The sequence below is a fragment of the Ramularia collo-cygni genome (genome assembly GCF_900074925.1).
Source record: "Ramularia collo-cygni strain URUG2 genome assembly, contig: RCC_scaffold30, whole genome shotgun sequence".
NCBI lineage: Eukaryota > Fungi > Ascomycota > Dothideomycetes > Mycosphaerellales > Mycosphaerellaceae > Ramularia > Ramularia collo-cygni.
In genome coordinates this window covers 140,266-161,560 of record NW_019716284.1, presented here as the reverse complement: position 1 = coordinate 161,560, position 21,295 = coordinate 140,266, and the positions used below count along the sequence as shown (strand labels likewise).

Here is a 21,295-nt window from a genome sequence, read left to right as displayed (position 1 = left end):
CTGGCCCCACCACACACGACAGCTCCAGAGTCAAGGTCCAGAGTCAAGGTCCAGCTTTCGGGACGGCGGGGGAGTGAAATAACAGCTTCCATTCTCATTGACACACTTTCCCTTCTCATTCTCATCCCAAATCAGGAGTCAAGCACGCACCTCATCAATCACATCTCGTCAACGATCACATTTCGAGTAACAGATCATGTCATCCTCACGATTGCTCTCAACTGACGATATGACCAGATATCCCTCAGCCGGAAGGTACCCAACTTCCATCACGATGGAGACAAGATCCTTTCAAACAATGGTTCCGTCCAGGAATAATCAAGGTATTTCGATTAAATAATTGAAAGCACATGAACCGGTGTCTGGCTTGGTATCTTGACCTTGGCTTCCAACCAACTACTTCACTGGCAAATGCCACGTAAGTTGGAGAAGCTCTTGGTAGATATCAGGTCTTTCTGAGAATATACGGTCTGAACTTGAGTACTGGACAATACCAGCGAAAGAATCATGCCTTCACCGTCCCCTATCTACCTTCGAGGTAGTGATGCTAACGTCCACAGTTGATCATCCAAAATGTCTCCTCCCGCTATGATCTATGAGCAGCCATCCAGCGCTGGCAACGTTGTTCCAGTGGCTGCCTCCAAGCTGGCTGATCTGCCCAACACTACTGCTGTTCCTGTCGGGGGTACCACCTCTGCTCAAACTATTGCCGAGATGGCCGGAAAGTGGAGCGATTTCAAGTTCGCGCACATTCGTGAGAGCCAGGTGTCTCGGGCAATGACACGACGCTACTTTTCTGACCTGGACACCTACGCGGAAAGCGACATTGTCATCGTTGGCGCTGGTTCTTGTGGACTTTCGGCCGCATACTGCCTGGCCAAAGCTCGTCCGGATCTGAAGATTGCCATCGTAGAGGCAGGCGTCGCTCCTGGTGGCGGCGCTTGGCTTGGTGGCCAGCTCTTCAGCGCTATGATCATGCGCAAGCCAGCTGATGCATTCCTCCGCGAGATTGGGGTTCCATATGAGGATGAAGGTGCCAGCTCGAACTTCGTGGTTGTCAAACATGCCGCACTGTTCACCAGCACTGTTCTTTCCAAGGTCCTTCAGTTCCCCAACGTGAAGCTTTTCAACGCCACGACGGTCGAAGATTTGATCACTCGCACCGACGGCGCGGGCAACATCCGTATCGCTGGTATGGAGAGAGGCAGCCATGGACTGATGACTAGCGGCTGACACTCTCTAGGCGTCGTAACTAATTGGACTCTGGTTTCTATGTAAGTGTATGAAAAGACCGAGGCTACCCAGGCTACGGATCAACCGGGATTTTCTGGGACACCGCTAAATCTTCTACCCTTCTCTATTAGGCATCATGTTAGTCTTCCTCTTATGGCACCCAAACCAAGCTGACTTATCTTCTCTAGGATGACCAGAGTTGCATGGATCCCAACACYATCAACGCTCCAGTGATCATCTCCACCACTGGCCACGACGGTATGCAGAGCGCCAGTAACACTTCTGGCAACGCTAATAACATTTTCAGGCCCTTTCGGCGCATTCTGCGCTAAGCGCCTGGTCGCGATGGGCGGACTTCCATCCCTTGGAGGCATGCGTGGGCTTGACATGAATGTCGCAGAGGATGCAATCGTCAAGGGTACTCGTGAGATTGCCCCTGGCCTTATCATCGGAGGTATGGAGCTTTCCGAAGTCGACGGCGCCAATCGTATGGGTCCCACCTTCGGCGCCATGGCCCTCTCCGGTGTAAAGGCTGCGGAGGAAGCTTTGAAGATCTTTGAGCAGCGCAAAGCGGAGTGCTCCGAAGGCGGGAAGTACTGAGATACTCCAGCTGCGTCCTGGCTTATCCTTCCGTAACTCTGCTGGAGGTAGAGGGCGATGCGAATGGAAATGAGATCACGACAAGGAAAATGATGCCAAAAGGCATCCTACACTCTTTACGTATGTAATGAAATATACGCAACGCTAAGCAAAGAAACATTAGCAGAACAACCTCTCTCGAATTTTTTCCAACTCAGTGGTTCGACTCCAAGCTGAAGCCAGATCTGTCCCTGGTCTAGACGTGGTCGGGCTGATTGTTTAGGAGCACGACTATCGAAATGATTGAAGGGCATGTCTGAAAATATGAAGTAGGATGCGACTTACCCGCTGCACACCAATATACATGCTTCCGACTGGTTGTCTATCAAAGCTTCCTGCGCTCACACCTTCTCAATCAGGCATAAGCTCTTCTCGGCGCCAAGACGAGAGCTATAACCAAGACTCCAACCAGCTCATGGATTTGTCTGCGGTGACTGCGACTACAATATGTATGCAAGGGTCGCATGCAGGTGAAGTGCGAGTCTATCGCCCCGAACTAAACGCAACCGATTCCGAGTCCTGATTTGACACGGCGTACGCTTCTCCAACATGCGTAAGTGTCTAGCTGCAGATCCAAGCTTCATTCAGCAGGRGACAAGAAACCATGTGCTATCGCACCAGTGAAGATCGGCGTTTCTACTGCCTCGGGAAGGTCAGTGCCTTAGCTTTGACATGCTACTGTTAAGTCGAGGTGGAAGGTGAGTATCTATAAGTACGCCTTGATCTTCTCAGCTGGGATTATAGCATCGCTCCATCGCAGCGACTGGCCAATCAATCATGTTATCATTCGGCCTTCTCTCCTTGGCTCCACTAGCTTTTGCTGCTGTGCTTTCACGTGAAGAAGCAATCAGCTACGATGGCTACAAGGTATACCATGTCAACACTCATGGCGACTCCGACGCCATTCTGAGCGCCCTCTCCGCATTGCCCTACGATCAATGGAACGATAGACTACAGGATCACATCGACATATCCGTTGCAAGAGAAAATGTCCCCGCTTTCGAAGCACTGGCTCTTAACTACACCGTAATGCACGAAGATTTAGGTGCAGACATCGCGGCGGAGGCTCAATCGGTGCCATATGAGTCTGTGACCCGCAGGCAGTCTGGGCCTTCCAACACATACTTCAACAGCTATCATCCGTATAGTGAACACATCACTTTCTGGAGAGATCTCTCGGCCTCGTTCCCCGCCAACTCTGAGCGTTTTGTCGCTGGACGATCTTATGAGAACCGGGAGATGTTTGGGTACAAGCTTTTTGGGCGCGATACAGGATCTACCAAGGAAGCGATCATTTGGCATTCGACTGTTCATGCTCGTGAATGGTATGTGTCTTCCACGTTTGAATGCTTCCATTTGACTGACGTTGGGTAGGATCACTACGATGACTGTCGAGTATCTCGCATATGAGATGGTCAGGGGTTACAAGGCAAACGATGCCACTTTCCGAATCTGGCTTGATACCTACGACTTTTACATCCTACCCTTCGCCAACCCTGACGGATTTGTATTCTCTCAGACTACCAATCGAATGTACGTATCCTGTCGTCATCTCGAAAATATATCTCCTAACCAATTCCAGGTGGCGAAAGCAACGCTCCCCGGACAGAGGTCTTTTGGGTCAACTCTGCATCGGGACTGGTAAGTCTATCATTGCCCCAGAAGCAATTTCTCAAACTGACCTCAACTAGACGTAAACCGCAACTGGCCCTACCAATGGACCGGAGATCCAAACGGCGCAAGCACGAACCCCTGCGCAGAGACTTTCAAGGGCCGCGCTGCAGGCGACACTCCCGAGAACAAAGCACTAGTCAACCACACCATGACAGTCGCAAGCAAACAGCCCATTGCCCAATACATCGATTTCCACTCCTACGGCCAATACCTCCTTACTCCCTACGGCTACACCCCTTCGCAACCAGCCAACGGCCCCGCACAGGTCTCTCTAGCTGAGAAGGCAGCGGCTGCTATCAAAGCGGTCTATGGAACGGAATTTACGACTGGACCTTCGGGTTCTACGCTGTATCCTACAACGGGAAGTAGCTGCGATTATGTGACTGATGTTGCAAAGGGGGAGTATGCGTATGTGTTTGAGCTTCGTGATAAGGGTATGAATGGATTTGTTTTGCCGCCTGCTCAGATTTTGCCTACGGGTCAGGAGATTCTGGCTGGTGTTAAGGTTTTGATTGCTGGTATTTAGTGCTATGAAGTGGATGAGTAATGAATTTATGGATCAACATGCAACAAGAATCAAGCCAAAAGGCTGATCTTTTCAATCGCCGTGATGCCATGCCAATGCCGAGTATGACTTTCAGTTGCGTGTTATGTGCGTGCATTGGTCAAGAAAGGGGTAGGTTTCCATACGACTAGATTGAGCAATAATGATCCGTTGATCTCATGAACGTGTCTTGTAGGTAGAGACATGTGGTCCGCTGAGTTCTGGCGTGAGAGTAACTCATACTTCGAGACGACAATCGCTGAGCCCATTTCTTGCGTGCACCCAGGGCCTCAAGGTTTATACAGCTCGATTTTACACTCCCATGAAGGTGCGGGTGACCTTCGATATTGTCACGGAGCTCGTAATATCGGGTCGGTGGGATATTGCTCCTTACCCCAACCCTGACCCTGGCATATATTCACTCACTTACAAATACAGACACCACGCCGAGCTTTAGCCGCCTGTTTCCACAACAGAAGGAGCGACGAATTGTGTTTGGCGGAGAAGATTCGGCAGTCAATACAGCCTTGTGATACCACATGTTACCAAGTCGTACCAAGTACAGCGACTCCTGCATATTTAAGCGCGAAGGATCAAGTGCCTTATAGGGCAGAACGCTGCTGCGGCTGAAGTGAGCATACCTTAGTGCACCCAACAGCCATACTCGCCCTTTTGTGATTCTTTTATCTGCTTACCGTCCATATTTGCTGGTTTTTCAGAGAGTCTCATACCCCCAAGCTCCTCAGCCCTTGTTAAGAAATGCGWTTCCACAACATTGTGACCCCGATACTAGTCGCGGTCGCTTCTGCCGAATATACCAGTTTCTTTTACTCTAGCAACAAWACATGTCCAGGCCTAGATATTCAATGTGAAGCGCCAGGCTCACTGTGTGCGTACGACGGTGTCGTGAACAAATACTATTGCTGTTCCGGTGCCGGTTCAGGCGCTTGCAAAGCATCCGCAGCGACGTGCAATGGCACAGACAATGGACCATCTTCGTCGCAACAGCAGTGCAATACGGATGGATCGACATGGTGTTGTTTACAAGACAGCGAACGCTGCACGCAAAGGACGGGTAATGATTCGGAAGCTTTTTCGCGACGATCAAAGAACTAACCGTGCTTTGCTGAAGGTCGGACGGAGTTGTGTATCGCAACACAGGCCAACCCCATCACTCGCGTCGGCCAGGAGATTTTGAACGACACGTTCTCTTCCCTCTCCTCGGCGAATCCTGCAGCGAGCACCTTCTCCGTGGATGCCATTTCACTGGCCTCGCAGGCCGCTGACAAAAGAAGCTCATCGACTGCCACCGAATCAGCTTCCACGACTGCAACACCATCAGCTAGCAATAATTCGTCAGAGTCCATTTCAGCTGGAGCAATTGCAGGCGCAGCGGTTGGGGGTGTCGCCGCTATTGCTGGCATCATCTTCTTGGCATGGTTCATGCTGCGGCGACGGCGGGCACAGAAGCACTCAGCAGGCTCTTCGAGTGATTCTCAAACACCAAAAGATGTCCATCCTGAAAAGGTAGAGCCAACGTATACGCAAATTGGCTCGCATGCGCCGCAGTATCAGACCGCGGAGGCCGAAGGGTCACATGGATGGAACGAAATGGCTGGAGAGGGCAATGGACTGTTGGGTGGGGTAAAAGAGATGCCAGATACCAGTGCACGAGGGGCGCTGAGAGAGTTGCCTGGATGACTATACTCGGGTAGTGATGATATCGCGAGGTTTTCGGAGGTTCTCCCAGGCCTCTCTCACTCAGGACAGGATGGCCATGCCTGGTCGAGAGAATGCGTTCGCGTGCCATTTTCCGAGTGATACGCGACTGACAGGCGATTCAAGCGCGCTGCTGGGGGTACAAAACGCAAGGTAATGCTGAGAAATCGTCATGGCTTTGTCAGGATGAGGAGGGAGGAGGATGAGGTGAGGGGAAGAATCCACATCAAATCCACAGCTCACAGCTTATAAGCCGCGCCATCTTCGCCTACCTTATCCCACGCAATACTCTCTCACATCGCATTGACGTTGTAGCATCGACTGAACAAGATGTCCTCCCAGCCCATTCGCGTCGGTTTGATCGGCCTAAACAAAAGCGACTGCTGGGCAGTGAGTATAGCCACAAAAAAGTCAAAACCAAGCTRGCTAAACATGCTTTTCCCATCTCAAGGTGAATGCTCACCTCCCATATCTCAAAGATACTTCCAGATATCGCATCGTAGCCCTCCTCAACAGCTCTGAAGACGCTGCTCGAGCAGCCATCTCATCTCATGGACTCTCATCCGACACTAGAGCGTACGGCTCACCGGAGAAATTCGCAGAAGACAACGACATCGAGTTGGTAGTTTGCAGCGTCCGAGTAGATCGGCACTATCCTATCCTCAAGCCGATTCTCGAAAAGACGACAGCAAAAGCCGTGCATTGCGAATGGCCGCTTGGGAAGAACCTCGCTGAGGCTGAAGAGCTCACCAAGCTTGCAAAGAGCAAAGGCATGAAGACAATCCTAGGCCTGCAAGGTCGCAAGGCGCCTACAGGTATACTGGTCAAGGAATTGATCCAACAAGGCAAGATTGGGAAGCCCTTGAGTATCACCATCACGGCTATTGGATACAATTTCGGAGCGGCCGACTTTGAGGCGCTGTCTTATCTGAGTGACATTTCCATCGGCGGGAACATGGTGACTATACACTTTTCACATATCTTGGACACCGTCACGCAGGCCGTTGGGGAGTTGTCGTCTTATTCGGTTGTGCTGGATACGATGCGGGACAAGACAATGTTGCGGAATAAGCCGTTTACTTACGTCCAGAAGAGTGAGAGTGATGAGCCTGTCAAGATTGTGGGTGAGGTTCCGAGGACATCTCACGACCAGATTGCGATCCAAGGTCATCTTGAGAATGGAGCCGTGTTCTCTTTTCATATGCGAGGCGGCCATCCGTATCCCAACACTGCTGGTTTGGATTGGCGTGTCTATGGGGAGACAGGGGAGATTCGGGTTACGGCTCCTTCTGCAAATCTTCACTTTGGTGGGCCTGGACATAGTGTTCAGGTGCACAATCATGAGACGAATTCAGTGGAGGAGGTTAATATTCCACAGGACAGTTGGGATGAGAAGAAACTTCCGTTCACAGCCCGAGCACCGGCGAGAGTGTATGAGGCGTTTGCAGATGGGAAAGAGCATGAATATGCTACGTGGGACGATGCTGTTCAGAGGCATCGTTTGGTTGAGGAACTTTACGACAGATCAAAGAATGGGAGTACTGAGAAGAAGGCAGAGTACACATCTAGACTTTAGGGACGTATGTGACTGCTCGAATGGAATGCTTGCGAGCGTATTTCCTCCTTTCATGCCTTGTCGCCTTCGGCCACACTTAATTTGCTCATGGCTTCTTCAGTACTCTTCCCAACACTGGCCTCTTGCGCACCAGGACCCTCCAGATGGCCGTCTGGTTTCACCTCAACTCCCTCTGCTGGCTTGGCACCAGGGAAGCGAGTGCCAAGTTTCTTCTCCTTTTTGGGCTTCTTTACCGGTGCCGGGGGTGGTGGGTACGCCTTTTGTTCAACTTCTTGCCACTCCTTACTCTCCTCGAATGTTTCCCGGATGGGCGCAAGAATTTCGAGCAGGGCAGCTGTAACAGCTGGCTTCAACGCCTGTGGTTGTAGCACATCTGCGAGGTAATCCTTGTGCATCTCTTCGATAGTGGCATACTCCAACGGCTCGGCATCTCTCCTGGAGACGACGAACTTGGGTGTGCCGTTGTTCTTCAACGCTGAAGCGGGCAAGAGCACGTACTGAACGAAGCTGAGAACTCCGTTACCATCCACTTGCTTGGGTGGGCAGAAGGCACTCTTCAGCTTCTTCGTGACAACTTCTGGTGAATCAATCAAATCAATCTTCGAGTTTGGATCCGAACTGCTCATCTTGCCGCCCTCTTGGAGACCCGGGATGAGAGGATTCATGAGATGAGCTCGCTTCTTCATTCCAATACGTGGCAGCGCTTCGACTGCGAGTGTGAAGATCTTGCGCTGATCCACACCACCGAACTGTGCGTCCACTCCAAGGTACTCCTCGTCCAGTGCCTGCATGAGCGGGTAGATTTGCGAGGAAAGCGGTGGGCTGTCGACCTGCTTCACCACCTCCGAGCCTGCCTTGGTGGCGTCATGACCCGAGACAGATGTGCTCAGCCGTAGAAGATCCATGAAGTACTTGGCGCCACTGTCGCCGGTCGTTTGGTAGGTGGATCCCAGCACGAATATCAGCCTTGAGGTGTCGACATTGACGGCCTTGAGCGCAGCGGTGATACAATGACGGTAGTACTTTGCTCTCTCCTCGACCAGCTCAATGGGAGCCTTGAGATTGTCCAGGAATCCGTGGACGTCGGCGAGCAGAATCTTGACCTCACAACCAGCAGCAAGAAATTCGGCAATCTTCAGCATGGGTACGAAGTAACCACAGTGTGGTTTGCCGGTAGWGGCAGTTCCCCAGTAGATCTTCAACGGCCTCTCGCCCTTGTTCAAGACCTCTTCTATGATTTCCGGGTTTAGCACCTCCTGCAGTATGAATTAGATGTGTTTGTTCAATTTCGCATTGACAATGCTCGCCTGAAGATTGCTTTTGATGAGGTCAAGCTTTTCGCTCGCCGTCTGCGCCAGAGGTGCGCCATTGTCTGCCATAGTTGGTGGTAAGGTAGTCCGATGCTGCTGTTTTATCCTTTCGTGAGTGTTGGTGACTCGAAATGCACCTTCAACTTTTGACTCCTCCCCGCATATACAAATGCCAGTGCTTTTCTTAGCGAGGCCGCTTAGTGGGCCCTGACATTGGAATCGACACGATTACGAATGATCGCCCTGGCGCGGTGTCAACTCCGTCCTCCATCAMGAGAGGAGGACTACCTTACTGGACACGGCCGCGCAATTCATTCAATTATGCCAGGAATGCAATGACAGTAACAGGCAGTTCACGCGAGAATGGATGACACGAAACCCCCGGCAGTCGCATCCGAAGCGGCGAATAGGCTGCCAGTCGCGGTCAACGATGGAGAGGAAACGGTGGACACGCTCGCCCCATCGCCCGCTGACGGAACTGCTGGAACTGGAACTGCAACKGGTGGAGCTGGAGCTGGAGCTGGAGCATCCTCCGCATCACCGTTGCAATTACTCACCGACAGAGCGCTGCACTTTCTTTCACATGCCAGCAACGAAACCCTAGGAGCGTGTCTAGTCGGGTTGGGAGCCTCGACATATTTCTTGCTTGGACGTGTAGGATTGGTCATTATTGGCGTCGCGGGCGGCGTCGTACTGCATGCGACATGGGACGGTATCCGAAGCGACGACCGGGATGACGCGATCAAGATGGCGGAGAAGGAGAAGAAGCGCGAGGCTGGAATTGAGGTCGCCAGGAGACTGCTGGATTGGAGGAGCGACAGCAGAACAGTTGACGATCAGGCAGATGTTGTGAAGATCCTCGCCAACCAGGCATTGGACTATTCATCATTTGGACCCGAAACTGCTGCTGCTCTGGACACCTTTACGGACGCCGTCATCAAAGACTATGTCCATTACTGGTACGATGCGACGCTTCCGGGCGAGGAAACCTTCCCAGTAGCATGTCGGAGGACCTTTACAGCGTTTGTGTTGTCCTTCTCCGGACATTTGCAACAGAAGCGTCCTGCCGACGCCTTTCTCGACTTCGTGACCAACGCCAGTTCAATACTCATCGTTCTGCTCAGCGAGCTCTCGCTCGCACTCAACGCTTCTCCAAACAGTACTGCACAGGAAGCCATCACCGAATACCTGAGACTGAAGCCGGACTGCAGCCTCTCCTACATGGTGGACCAGAACGCACAGAAATCAAAGCTCGGAGAGTCCGCCGAAGACATCATTCAGGCATATCTCGATCCTAAATCGTACAATTGCCTTCCAGCGCATGCATTCCTGAAGCAGGTCATGGCCCAACTTGTTCTGGGATCGACCGTTACACTATGCTCGAGACCAGAATGGATCAACGAGTGGATCGTCTACGGACTGGAAGAGTCCGAGACCACGAAAGAAGTTATGAACATGGTGGACGCTGGGGTGGAAGGTCGACCCAAGGCAGCATCAACGACTGAACGATACGAAGTCAAGAGCAAAAAAGAAAGCAAGGAGCAAGAAGCTGCCTCGGCACATAAACGGAAGATAAGCCGAGCAGAAGAAGCCATGGATGAGGCTAYGAAGGAGGCGCAAAGACTCACGCAACTTATGATTGAAGAAGACAGGCGGAAAGCGCAAGAAGAAAACAATCCACGGGATGTTCAGCCAAATGTAGAGGATGCATCCGACAGTGCCACACAGGGCGTACCCACGCCGACATCCAGTCAGAGCGACCGAGAGCGGAAATCGGGAGACGCTTCAGCACCKGCAAGCCCGTTCGCTGAGGAGTCCGTCCCCGCAATCGAGAGCAATCAGTTTACAAGCTTTGACCAGCTTGTACCCCAGAGACCACCGATTGTTCGAGCGGACAGCGCGACGAAGCCCCGTCCTCAGACGATAGCCCTGACGCTGCATAATGCAAACATATCAATATTCGACGACAGTGTCCCCGGCGAGCGAACGATCAATAAAGCCAAACCGACTATAGAATATCTCATCCAGATCGAACCAGCGAATTCAGTCTTTCCAGGATGGATGATCGCGCGAAAGTATGTGGACTTTGAAACGCTCCATGAGGTTCTCAGGCGAATTTCTGTCATTACAGGAGTTCGGTTCACTGAGGCGCACGCGGAGCTTCCGAAGTGGAGAGGCAATACGAAAGCCAATCTGCGTGCGGACCTTGAGCGCTACTTGACAGATGCGGTTCGATACCAGCCGTTGGCAGAGAGCGAGGGTATGAAACGGTTTTTGGAAAAGGATCAGGGCCTTAGCAAGTCCCCTAGTACAGCAGCAAAGGGGTTTGGCTGGCCTACGCCCGACGCCTTTGGGAAGCTTGGCGGCGATATGATGAACGTGCTTACCAAAGCGCCAAAGCAAGTTGCGGGGGGCGGAAAGGCAGTGTTTGGCGGTGTCGCTGGTCTCGTTGGCGGCGCTGGTCTCGTTGGTGGCACAGGGAAGAAAGCGAACCAATCGCAGACCAGTTTGTCGAGGAGCGTCTCAAATCCTACAGGCGACTCACCTGTGACTCCCCAAAGGCAGAACAACCCTTTCGGGCAGTCCTTCATGACCGACAGCTACCTTGGAACTTTGGGCGACACTGGTGAGAATGACGAGCCTGTCAGTGCGCCTCCCCCGCCGGCCTCTATGAGGCGGAGCAGCGGAGCAACCACTAGCAGTTTCGATGCCAGATCGAAGCAGAGTCCTTCAGTCAGTAGACCAGGGAGTATTGTGAGCCAGAGAGAACCAGTGATGCCCGTCGAGGCCTCGCCACGGAACTCAACAACGCAGCTCCCTTCGAGCGACCTCTCCATCTCCGAGACGATCAATCTTCCGCCTCCACCTTCAGAAATGCCAGCGGATTATAGCGGTCCTGCGTCTCCTAGTCGCGGAAGCATCGATACATTTCGCTCCACAAACCTTGACCAGCGCATTGCACAGTCTTTCGAATCAGAGCGACCAACACATTCAACCGAGCCAGAGACGGACACGTCCTCACACGCGTCCAATCCCAAACGTAAAGCGCCGCTCAGTGAACGCGAGACGTCGGCTGCGGTGGAGCTCATGTTTGCTACCATCTCAGAGCTCTATACACTCTCTGGTGCCTGGCAGATTCGTCGCACTCTGCTCACTGCTGCAAAGACTTTCCTGCTCCGTCCAGGGAACCCGCAATTGTCATCAATTAGAGACTTGCTCCAGTCGTCGCTTCTTGACGCCAATCTGAGTGATTCTGGTATTGCTCATCAGGTCTACAAGATGAGGGAAAATGCTCTGCCGACCGAGGAAGAGCTGAAGGCGTGGACAAGAGATTATCCCGAAAAGACTGCAGAGCAGAAGGAAGAGCTTCGGATCAAAGCACGCCGGCTGCTAGTCACCAAGGGCATGCCGCAAGCACTCACGAGTGTTATGGGTGCTGCGGCAAGCGGCGAAGCGCTCGGCAAGGTGTTTGACTGTCTACAGGTGCCTGAGATCAGTCGGGGTCTCATATTTGGACTGATGTTACAAGCTTTGAGAGTTGTGGTTGATTGATCGTATCCGACGCTTGGTCGGGCGCATGACTTCAACACAATGTTCCATCTAGGATTTCGCATCGAGGGCATCATCGGAGAAGGTATCACCGGTGCAGCTCAGTAATTGAAACATGAAGAGTCCGCGATTCACATCGATTCACTGCCAATTCACGACGGCATATCGCGATTTTTTGCGACTGTGGTACAATAGCGAGACACATCTCGAACTGGAGTGGACAGGCGGACCCATTTCACCAAAAAGTTGTCAATGTTCGAGCTTCACATTGGCCGTAATTTTTATGAGACAAAGGAAGAAATACCCAATGCGGCCAAGATCCACTCGCAAGTGAAGCACAAAGGGTCAGTAAAAGTGGGCAAGACAAAGAGGCTGACACAAGACAGCGAGTTACCTTTGACTGTGAAATTGCCAGCATGCGTATTGTGACCGTTCTGTGCAATTACCATCACCTCACCCACTTCTGCAGCCCAAACACTTTCTCATCTTCCCATCTTCCCATCACCCGACTTTCAGTCCCTACCCCGATTTCATTTGCTCGCGACCGGACTGTGTCCGTCCTTTGTACACGCCTTCTGAAGTGGAGTTCATCCAAGGAGAACACGAGCATCCACGGASCGGGCCTTCGTCGCAGAACAGGAACTCATATCAAGACGCAACATGCGTCGACAGCTCACAATCACCCCGACGCCTTACAAGTCATCGCACCTGGCTATTCCTCCTACGCCGTTCTCACCTAAGCTGCCAATCACACCACCGGCAGGTCCATACCGACAAGCAAGGCTAGTCGATCGTTCAAGACTAAAAGCCAGCGCACAGCTCGTCCCTCCTCCATGCGATCCACTGCGCTGGCTTTGGCAATGCCACAAATGTAACCGAGTGTACCAGCTTGCAGTCACAAGACGCTGTCTCGATGACGGCCACATGTTCTGCGCGGGAACGACAGTAGTGAAACGCAGTAAGAAGAACGGCTACAAGAAGACAATCCGCCATCAAGCGTGTGCCAGCGAGTTCGACTATCAGGGATGGAAGGCATGGGGCGTTTGGCGGAGGGCTTTGGCCGAACAAATCGAAGCGGCTGATTTGCAACTTGCGACAGAGGCCGAGAGTCAAGGTCTCCACTCTCCTACCGTCCCAAGCGAAGGTCAGTGGCTGAATGGCCGATGGTTGCAATCACTCAAGCCAACAAAAGATTTCGGGAAGAAGAATTGCAGCGAAAGGTGCGATTACCCATCAGAGTGTCGTTGGGGAAAGCAGTATGGAGTTCACACGCCTGTGAAGCCCACCTTGGTTGTACCATCCAGTCCGCCGCCTGCCGCACAACCAGAGAAAGATACAGAGCCGGCGATTCCAACCACTTTCGACGAGATTCTGCTCGTCGAAGAGTCGATTGTGGATCCCGCATCGCCGGACTACCTCGAACCGCTCAGTACAGCTCCGTCCCAATCGCAGAAAGGTAATACCGAGAGCGAGACCAGGCGAGTATCCATGGATGAATTGTTGGATAGCGTCAAGCGCCGGAAGAGGCGATCTTCTGGTCTACTCCCCAGTCCGCTGGGAGCCAATCCTCCCGACAAGGAAGTGGATTCACCTGCAACACGAAGTCTGCAAAAGGCACTCGATGACTTTGAGTTGGACATGAAGATGGGATTATTCCAGGGTGCTAGCAAGAAAGCGGAGGTCTTTGTTCGTGGGCTTGTCGATGGGAAGAGTAAGTACCATGGTGGCAAGTGTTGATGGGAGGTGTGTTGTTGGAGGGCGGGCGTTCCTGGAAATGGGATTCTGGCTGGAAAAAGTATATGGTCACTAACTAGCATGGTGCTAAGCGAGCGGAGGGGAACGAAGAGACATTGGCTGAAGAAGTCAGTATTGTGCTGTTCGTTTCCACGATTTAAATGTGTGGAGTGACACAGACGCAGCATTATACCTCGGAATCCATATCGTTGATCGAGACAATGTATGCCAATCGTTCAGTCGATGTAGAATAGTGTACCACGCATCATGTCATGTCCATGTCATCCTACCTATGTGTTCATTCCTTGGCAAGCGGAGGATCTGCAGCCAAGTCGCGTGGGCCGCCACCTCGCATCCATGCAAGACAAGACCAGTAAACGTCAGCCTTTCGWCTTCCTTCGTCTTTTCTGCCTTGACTTCAATCCAATCCTGATTTATTGATATCCCACCGCTCATTCCATGGAGTGCGGCCGAGTGGCCTGCGTAGAGTGATGGCGAGCAACGCGTCGTCGGCTTCGCGCTCACAGACCAGGGAGACTAGGTTCACAAGAAAGGTGAGCTCTCTCCATACCTTATGTTCGAACATATTCGAATGCCTCACATCTTGGGACCCAGCCGCCGAATCATCCARTAGTCGCAGCAACGTTACTAACCATGTCCCTTTCCATCTAGCTTCGACGCGCCACGTGGATTCTACCCCAGACTGGCGAAGTTTCCAAACGACAATTCACTCTCCGCGATGCTTCGAATCGGCTCAACGAGAGGACTCCTCTCCTGCGGGACAGGACCGAGAACTCCGACGGGAATTCGGAGCCAAAATCAAATCTCCTTCTGATCTTACTATGGTGTCGAACCCAACTGGAGCAATTTTGGACCTTTGCCTGCTCGCCCACCGGGCAGGGCATCTTCAAATGTTCCATTGCATATCTTCTCGGCAGCATGGCTACTCTTGTGCCGGCAATTTCGAGGTTCTTTGGCAGTGGGCAGGACTCCAAGCATATGGTTGCTACTGTTACAGTGTATTTTCATGCGGCTCGTAAGTTTATTCCGTTGCGATATGAGATGACCGCTGATTTCTCCTCCCCACAGGAACAATCGGCAGCATGCACGAAGCAACAGTACTTTCCCTTGTAGCTTTCTGCTATGCTGCTCTCATCTCTTTTGGCAGCATGGGCGTGTCTATACTTTTCGCGCGGTATGATTTGCTCCTTGTAGGGCATGCCATCGTTCTGGTAGTTTTTGTCGCTGGAGGCTTTGGTTTCATGGCCTGGGTCAAAGTGCGACTGGCCAATCCTCTCGTCAACGTCGCAACGTCTCTGGCCTCCCTAGGTTGCATCACTATATTGATCCGCGAGGGATCAGTTCAAGCAGGAGAATTCTCCACACGAAGGATCACCCAGGTGCTGGGCATGATCATTCTTGGTATGCTCATTGCCTCACTGGTCAACTTCCTCATTCTCCCCACGCTGGCGCGGAAGAAGCTTTCAAAGGAAATTGAAAAGAATACAGATCTGCTTGGGGAGAAGCTAATATCCATCACTCGAGCGTTTCTGCATGGGCGAGAGGCTGATCTGGAGGACGACTACTACAAGAGGCTCAACAAAGATCACGCGGTGTCCCTCGAGGCTGTGAAGAAGAATCTGATCGAAGCGAAACGAGAGCATTTTGTTCTTGGCGACGAAAGGATCTATCGCGTGGAGAAGCGTCTTGTGCAATGCCTCGCCACTCTTGGTCAGGATTTGGGTGGCCTGAGAAGTGCAGCTCGAGCTCAGTTCGCATTCATCAACCAACCGCACTCCTTCGACGAGGATGCGACGCCCATTGCTGATGCATCAAAGAGTGTGTTGACTTCCTCTCCGATAGACTCGGCCGCTCAGGAGCCACACTACTTCAGTAGCCTGGACGTCATCTCCGAGTCTCCTGAGATACCAGTCCTGTCTACAAATGGCCGGCCTCGCTCCCAGGAACGACCGCGCAGGGCTGACAATGCTCCGAAGAGGACCGAAAGTGTGGACTTTGCCTCTCCTTTTGGTTGGGAGACGCCCTATTCTACACAAAGCGCGACTGAGCCAGGGTCTCCCGAAGCGCGCGACAACATTGGAGGGCCTAACATTGCAAAGAGTCCCGGGGACATGTTTCAATCATTCATCAGTCAGCTGGGTCCTCCCACCAAATCGCTCGTCTATACACTGAAGCAGGTGCTTGACGAGTTACCATTCCAGACTGCAGCGAAAAGCAGGAATCCGTGGGTGGCACGGGAGGCACAGGTGGCTGTGACTGAGCGTTTCCACACCAGTCTGAAGCAAGCAGTCGAACTTTATCGACGGTCACGAAAGGAAGCGCTCGGTGCTTTGTACCAAAATCGCGCCATCAACGCGGCTTTGACTGCCCGATATGGCATGAACAGCAGTTTCGCGAGTATAGACTCGTCAACATCCAGCGATGGCCCACCCGCAGGAGAAAGATATCAAATGAGACGCTCAAAGACTCTGTTCGATCGACAGCCCAATGAGGTCATCGCAGATATTGAAGAAGTATCGGCATGTTGTGGGCATTTTTCATTCTCCTTGCTGGATTTCGCTGAGGATGTTTTGACGTACCTCAACGTTCTCGACGACCTCAAAGCTGAGACGGAGGCCCCGACAAAGTCCTGGAACTGGCTCGCGTTTTGGAAGAAGCGGCCGAAAAATCTCGGTCCAAGTTTGAAGCGACACAACACCTTTGTAGATCGTAACGAGGACACGGTTGATCGGTACAACATTCCCTCTCCCATTAGGAAAGCGGACAATTTCGCCGATCCAGAGAAGGCGCCGCATGGGAAGCCCTGGTACTATACAATCTACAAAGCCTCCCGATTTCTACGTCGGGATGACACTAGATTTGCCATCAAAGTCGGATTTGGAGCTGCATTTTACGCTCTACCTGCATTTTTAGCAGAGACGAGACCGTTCTTCCTCCGTTGGCGCGGCGAGTGGGGACTGGTCTCGTACATGGTGGTGTGCTGTATGACTGTCGGAGCTTCCAACACAACTGTGAGTGACTGCCGTGTGCAGGAGTCTGGGTAGTCGGCTGACTAGAATTTCCAGGGATTCAACCGTGTCTTTGGAACATTCATCGGTGCATGCTGCGCTGTTGTGGCTTGGCTCATAGCCAATGATCACGGAGTAGCAAATCCATACCTATTGGCGTTCTTTGGCTGGCTCATGTCTATCGGTATGTACTTCTCGTCTGGAGATTGGAGACAACGAGTCTAACATTTTGTAGGCTGCTTCTACATTATCGTGGCAAAAGGTGATGGGMCGATGGGACGTTTCATCGTTCTGACCTACAACCTGAGCGCACTCTATTCTTACAGCTTGTCTATACACGACGATGATAATGACGACGACGAAGGAGGCATCGATCCCGCGATATGGGAAATTGTACTCCATCGTGTCGTTAGTGTGATTGTGGGAACATTATGGGCGATAATCGTCTGCCGATGGATTGCCCCAATCTCTGCCCGAAGTAAGCTCAGAGCAGGTCTCTGTGTGCTCTGGCTACGCATGGGCCTTGTCTGGAAGCGCGACCCGCTTGCCATGTTTCTGCTGGGAGAACCGCAAACTACCTACATGGACATCCGCGAAGAGTCTGAGCTCCAAACTTTCTTGGCTAGTCTACGAGGCCTGCTCAAAGCGGCGGCTTCTGAGTTCGAGCTCAGTGGCCCGTTCCCTGTCAAGAGTGTCGGACGGATGCTGGACAGTGCTGGACAAATGCTCGATGCCTTTCATGCGATGAACGTGGTCATTTCGAAAAACCTTCACTATACAGCGGGCGAGGCTGCCGTGTTGAGGTACACGAGACCTGAGCGTTTCGCTCTTTCGGCGAGAATCAGTCATCTCTTCACTGTGCTCGCCAGCAGCATCAAGTTGGAGTATCCTATCGCCGACGTGCTGCCCAACATCGAAGACAGTCGCGACAGACTGCTCGCAAAAATATCCGACTTTCGAGGAACACAGGACGGCAAGGAGCTCACCACCGAGCAGGATTACGAAATGCTGTATGCATATGTTCTGGTTACTGGACAGCTTGCGGAGGACATATTATCAGTGACTGCAGAGATTGAGACGCTCTTTGGCACGCTCAACGAGGAAAATCTCACGTTGCATTAGCCACGACGAAGAAAAATAAAAGGTCTAGACTTTGCATCTTCTCCGCAATGTACCGAAATGTACGAGAAGCTACCAAAAAGAAGTTGATCACGACAGCATTGGGAGGATCTTCGGATGCTCAGATGTCTCACTCTGCTAATGTGTGTCTTTCAGGACTATGTTTCGCAATCCGCTTAGTCAGGTTGCGTTTTCGATGCAGTCGCCTGATCCAACTCTAGACTACTTCCGTTATACCATTAAGCAGACATTGTTGAGATCCCGCCAACAGTTGCACGACACGAGTATCTGCCACGCATTGTGGAACGCCGATCTGCCGATCAAACATGGTCGCTGACTCGCTTCTCTGTAACAAGGCTGATGGCGCCATTCTTGCGCTCTGATAGGCTTTGGCGGATATATATGCGTCTATTTTGACATCATATGGCGGTGTTCCTGTCGCCAACGAGTCACGCCGGGTCGTAGGCGAGGTTGGGCGAGAAGAACCTCTTGGCGACCCTGCAAACTGATGACCGTTGCTTGACCGTTCTGCATGTTTGACAGTTTATGATAAATTTAGGCACTTCATTGCTCGCGGTGGTGGTACTTGCAATGATATGGCAATATCAACGACTCGCGAAGGTAATCCGCTGGGAGACCTAATCATCATCGAGGAGAGAAGAGGTATCAGCATGGACTGTGTACGGCGATATCTGTGATGCGTCACACGCACCTGATTGAATAATCCAGGGAACTCGAAGACAGGATGATCGAAGAGCGAGACCCAGGAAAAATCATATCATGTGGCATGACTGACTTAGCAAGCTCTTTACTGGAGAAGTAGTGACGGAAAATGAGCAACCGGAGGGATCACCGCCGGACCCTGACCATGGCATACGATTCATGAAACACCACTGACAAGCACACCCATGGGGGGCGAAGATATGCCCAACTCGAAAAATCTACGCATCTTCCCTTCCAACCTACCATCGCTGTCTTACTTTTAACAATCCATGCCAGGCAAACGAAATCTATACTCTTAAAGGTAAAGCGATGCGCTCTTCGGCTCAACAACAACAACAACAACAACAACATCAACAACACAACAAAAAAAGACGATGGGATCACATTTAGGAATCGCATTACAAGCTGGCGTAGCTGCTCGCTCTCATCGGAGACATGATACGGATTACGTGCAGCACACTGAATGGCTCGACGGCCACGATCATACGAGTTCGCAACATCCACCCGACACTACACCTCGACGGAAAGATTCATGCCATAGTGGACAGTCCGATCGCTCGAATAGATCATCAGGTTAGTCACATCTCCACCTTCAATGAGAAGCACCAATCAGCTAATCAGTACACAGTCATCGACACCCTCCCAAAAGGTCGAGGCGAAGCACTCCTCCACATCGCAAGCCGACACAATCGCAAAGACATGGTCCTTCGAGAAATCCGCAATGGAGCCGACGTAAATGTCCAAACCACCAACCTCGACACCCCCTTGCACATTGCATGTCGACGAGGACATGTGGAGATTACGCAGACATTATTGGCGAATGGTGCTGAGTTGGAAGTGCGGAATTTAAATGGTGAGACGCCTTTGGAGGTTGCTAAGTCCAAATCACATCTTCATACTGTGCGACTTTTGGTTTTGCAGGGGACGTTTGTGGGACGGGGGACGAGGCAGGCTATTGCTGATGGTATTCGGCTCTTGTCTTGATGTATGAGGATGTTTGTTTTTTTTTGGGAGGGGAGGGGAGTTTAATGATGAGACGACATGAGATACCAAATGAATTGTAATCCTTAATGCTCTTTGAGCGAGAAGCGAGATCAGCAAATGACATTTTTTCCTCGACTCCAGCATTCCTTTCACACCAAACGATTCGTAACCTCTTCCCCATTAACCAACACAGCCAATAAAGTCTCCACAGCCACCATCCCACTCGCCCTCTGATTCTCATCCGTCGTAGCACCAACATGTGGCGTAAGAACAAAATTCTCACAAGCAAGCAATTGATTATAAGCCTTTAACGTCGGGGGTTCAATCTCCAACGCATCCAACGCCGCGCCAAAAATCTTATCCTCTTCCAATGCTTCCAATAAAGCTTCCTCATCGACTAATCCTCCCCGAGCACAATTTAAAAAAATCGCGTTCTTTCTCATCAGATTGAATTCTCGCTTTCCTATCATTCCGCGGGTTGTATCCGTTAGGGGAACATGTAGTGTTACCACATCCGCACACTTTAACAATTCATCCAAATCTACGATTCTTCTATGCTCGATGTCTCCCCACGCACCATTAGGAAGCATGGGATCATAAGCGAGAATCTTCCCTTCCATAGCTCCAATCCACTTTCTCGCGACTTGTTTCCCGATATTTCCCATTCCGATTATTCCAAGAGTTTTCCCATGGAGGGATTGTCCGAGGAGGTTTGAACGGATCAATTTTTTGCCCCGGAGGAGTTTTCGATCGATTTCTTGAATTCTTCGCGCGATGCAGAGGGCTAGGGTGAGGGTGAGTTCGGCTACTGTTTCGCTGTTCATGGCTGGGGTGTTGCAGACTATTATGCCGTGTTCTTTGGCGGCTGAGAGGTCGATGTTGTCGACTCCTACTCCTTGTTTTACGATTACTTTGAGGTTTGGGGCATGGGAGATGTCTGAGGATGTGATTTTTGTGTCTGAGCGGATGAGGATCCCGTGGGCTTGGTCGTGCCAATTTGAGATGTTCGCGTCGTCGGGGAGGACGCAGTCGATTTCTGGGGATTGTTGGAGAAGTGCGATTGCTTCTGGGTGGTAGGGGTTTAGGACGAAGACTTTTGGTTTTGACATGTTTCTTTTCCTTTCTTTTCTGGTTTGATCTTTGTGGGAAGAGGTTGAAGAGAAGGGGAATAATCAAGAGAAGAGGAGAGAATAGGTCTTTGAGCTTGATGAGTGAGATTTGGGGAGCGGGGAAAGTCGTGAGCTCTTTCTGGGATCATGCATTCGACTGGGATTTGATTGCTCCCCTCATGGGCATACAGTACTCTCTACCAGCATCCATCTGTGGACTTTACTTGCGGCTTCGGAGGAGAAGTTGTTGAACATGCTGGTGAGGTGGAGTTGATGCTCGAGTAAGCTGAGAGGGATGCTGATATGAGCCGACATCGGCTTGATGGTCCCGAGGAGGATTCAAGGCGACCAGC

The 21,295-nt window shown here is 51.6% G+C and overlaps 10 protein-coding genes; 8 read left to right on the top strand and 2 right to left on the bottom strand.

The window, feature by feature from the left end:
- Window positions 1–573: 573 nt before the first annotated feature.
- RCC_11423 (probable CyPBP37 protein (protein binding to CyP41)) lies at window positions 574–1,833 on the top strand (the record flags this gene model as incomplete). XM_023776644.1 has 5 exons in its annotated part: window positions 574–1,192; window positions 1,244–1,274; window positions 1,365–1,371; window positions 1,422–1,491; window positions 1,541–1,833. 5 exons carry the CDS (start codon window positions 574–576, stop codon window positions 1,831–1,833), a joined length of 1,020 nt encoding a protein of 339 aa, XP_023632412.1.
- An 816-nt stretch (window positions 1,834–2,649) lies between these two features.
- On the top strand, window positions 2,650–4,072 carry RCC_11422 (related to carboxypeptidase; the record flags this gene model as incomplete). XM_023776643.1 has 4 exons in its annotated part: window positions 2,650–3,197; window positions 3,247–3,405; window positions 3,455–3,513; window positions 3,564–4,072. 4 exons carry the CDS (start codon window positions 2,650–2,652, stop codon window positions 4,070–4,072), a joined length of 1,275 nt encoding a protein of 424 aa, XP_023632411.1.
- A 777-nt stretch (window positions 4,073–4,849) lies between these two features.
- On the top strand, window positions 4,850–5,791 carry RCC_11421 (uncharacterized protein; the record flags this gene model as incomplete). XM_023776642.1 has 2 exons in its annotated part: window positions 4,850–5,165; window positions 5,223–5,791. 2 exons carry the CDS (start codon window positions 4,850–4,852, stop codon window positions 5,789–5,791), a joined length of 885 nt encoding a protein of 294 aa, XP_023632410.1.
- A 348-nt stretch (window positions 5,792–6,139) lies between these two features.
- On the top strand, window positions 6,140–7,385 carry RCC_11420 (related to dehydrogenases and related proteins; the record flags this gene model as incomplete). XM_023776641.1 has 2 exons in its annotated part: window positions 6,140–6,199; window positions 6,261–7,385. The coding sequence occupies 2 exons, from the start codon at window positions 6,140–6,142 to the stop codon at window positions 7,383–7,385; spliced, it is 1,185 nt and encodes a 394-aa protein (XP_023632409.1).
- Window positions 7,386–7,435: 50 nt separating this feature from the next.
- Window positions 7,436–8,764, bottom strand: RCC_11419 (probable tyrosyl-tRNA synthetase; the record flags this gene model as incomplete). XM_023776640.1 has 2 exons in its annotated part: window positions 7,436–8,641; window positions 8,693–8,764. 2 exons carry the CDS (start codon window positions 8,762–8,764, stop codon window positions 7,436–7,438), a joined length of 1,278 nt encoding a protein of 425 aa, XP_023632408.1.
- A 294-nt stretch (window positions 8,765–9,058) lies between these two features.
- On the top strand, window positions 9,059–12,247 carry RCC_11418 (uncharacterized protein; the record flags this gene model as incomplete). Its single annotated transcript, XM_023776639.1, has 1 exon — window positions 9,059–12,247. The coding sequence occupies one exon, from the start codon at window positions 9,059–9,061 to the stop codon at window positions 12,245–12,247; it is 3,189 nt and encodes a 1,062-aa protein (XP_023632407.1).
- Window positions 12,248–12,904: 657 nt separating this feature from the next.
- On the top strand, window positions 12,905–13,981 carry RCC_11417 (uncharacterized protein; the record flags this gene model as incomplete). The annotated part of the gene is made up of 1 exon (XM_023776638.1): window positions 12,905–13,981. The coding sequence occupies one exon, from the start codon at window positions 12,905–12,907 to the stop codon at window positions 13,979–13,981; it is 1,077 nt and encodes a 358-aa protein (XP_023632406.1).
- A 488-nt stretch (window positions 13,982–14,469) lies between these two features.
- Window positions 14,470–18,129, top strand: RCC_11416 (related to Lactobacillus putative histidine protein kinase SppK; the record flags this gene model as incomplete). XM_023776637.1 has 5 exons in its annotated part: window positions 14,470–14,532; window positions 14,651–15,014; window positions 15,068–17,010; window positions 17,065–17,191; window positions 17,243–18,129. The coding sequence occupies 5 exons, from the start codon at window positions 14,470–14,472 to the stop codon at window positions 18,127–18,129; spliced, it is 3,384 nt and encodes a 1,127-aa protein (XP_023632405.1).
- A 1,094-nt stretch (window positions 18,130–19,223) lies between these two features.
- On the top strand, window positions 19,224–19,833 carry RCC_11415 (uncharacterized protein; the record flags this gene model as incomplete). XM_023776636.1 has 2 exons in its annotated part: window positions 19,224–19,422; window positions 19,478–19,833. The coding sequence occupies 2 exons, from the start codon at window positions 19,224–19,226 to the stop codon at window positions 19,831–19,833; spliced, it is 555 nt and encodes a 184-aa protein (XP_023632404.1).
- Window positions 19,834–19,982: 149 nt separating this feature from the next.
- Window positions 19,983–20,942, bottom strand: RCC_11414 (related to SER3-3-phosphoglycerate dehydrogenase; the record flags this gene model as incomplete). Its single annotated transcript, XM_023776635.1, has 1 exon — window positions 19,983–20,942. The coding sequence occupies one exon, from the start codon at window positions 20,940–20,942 to the stop codon at window positions 19,983–19,985; it is 960 nt and encodes a 319-aa protein (XP_023632403.1).
- Between the last annotated feature and the right edge of the window lie 353 nt (window positions 20,943–21,295).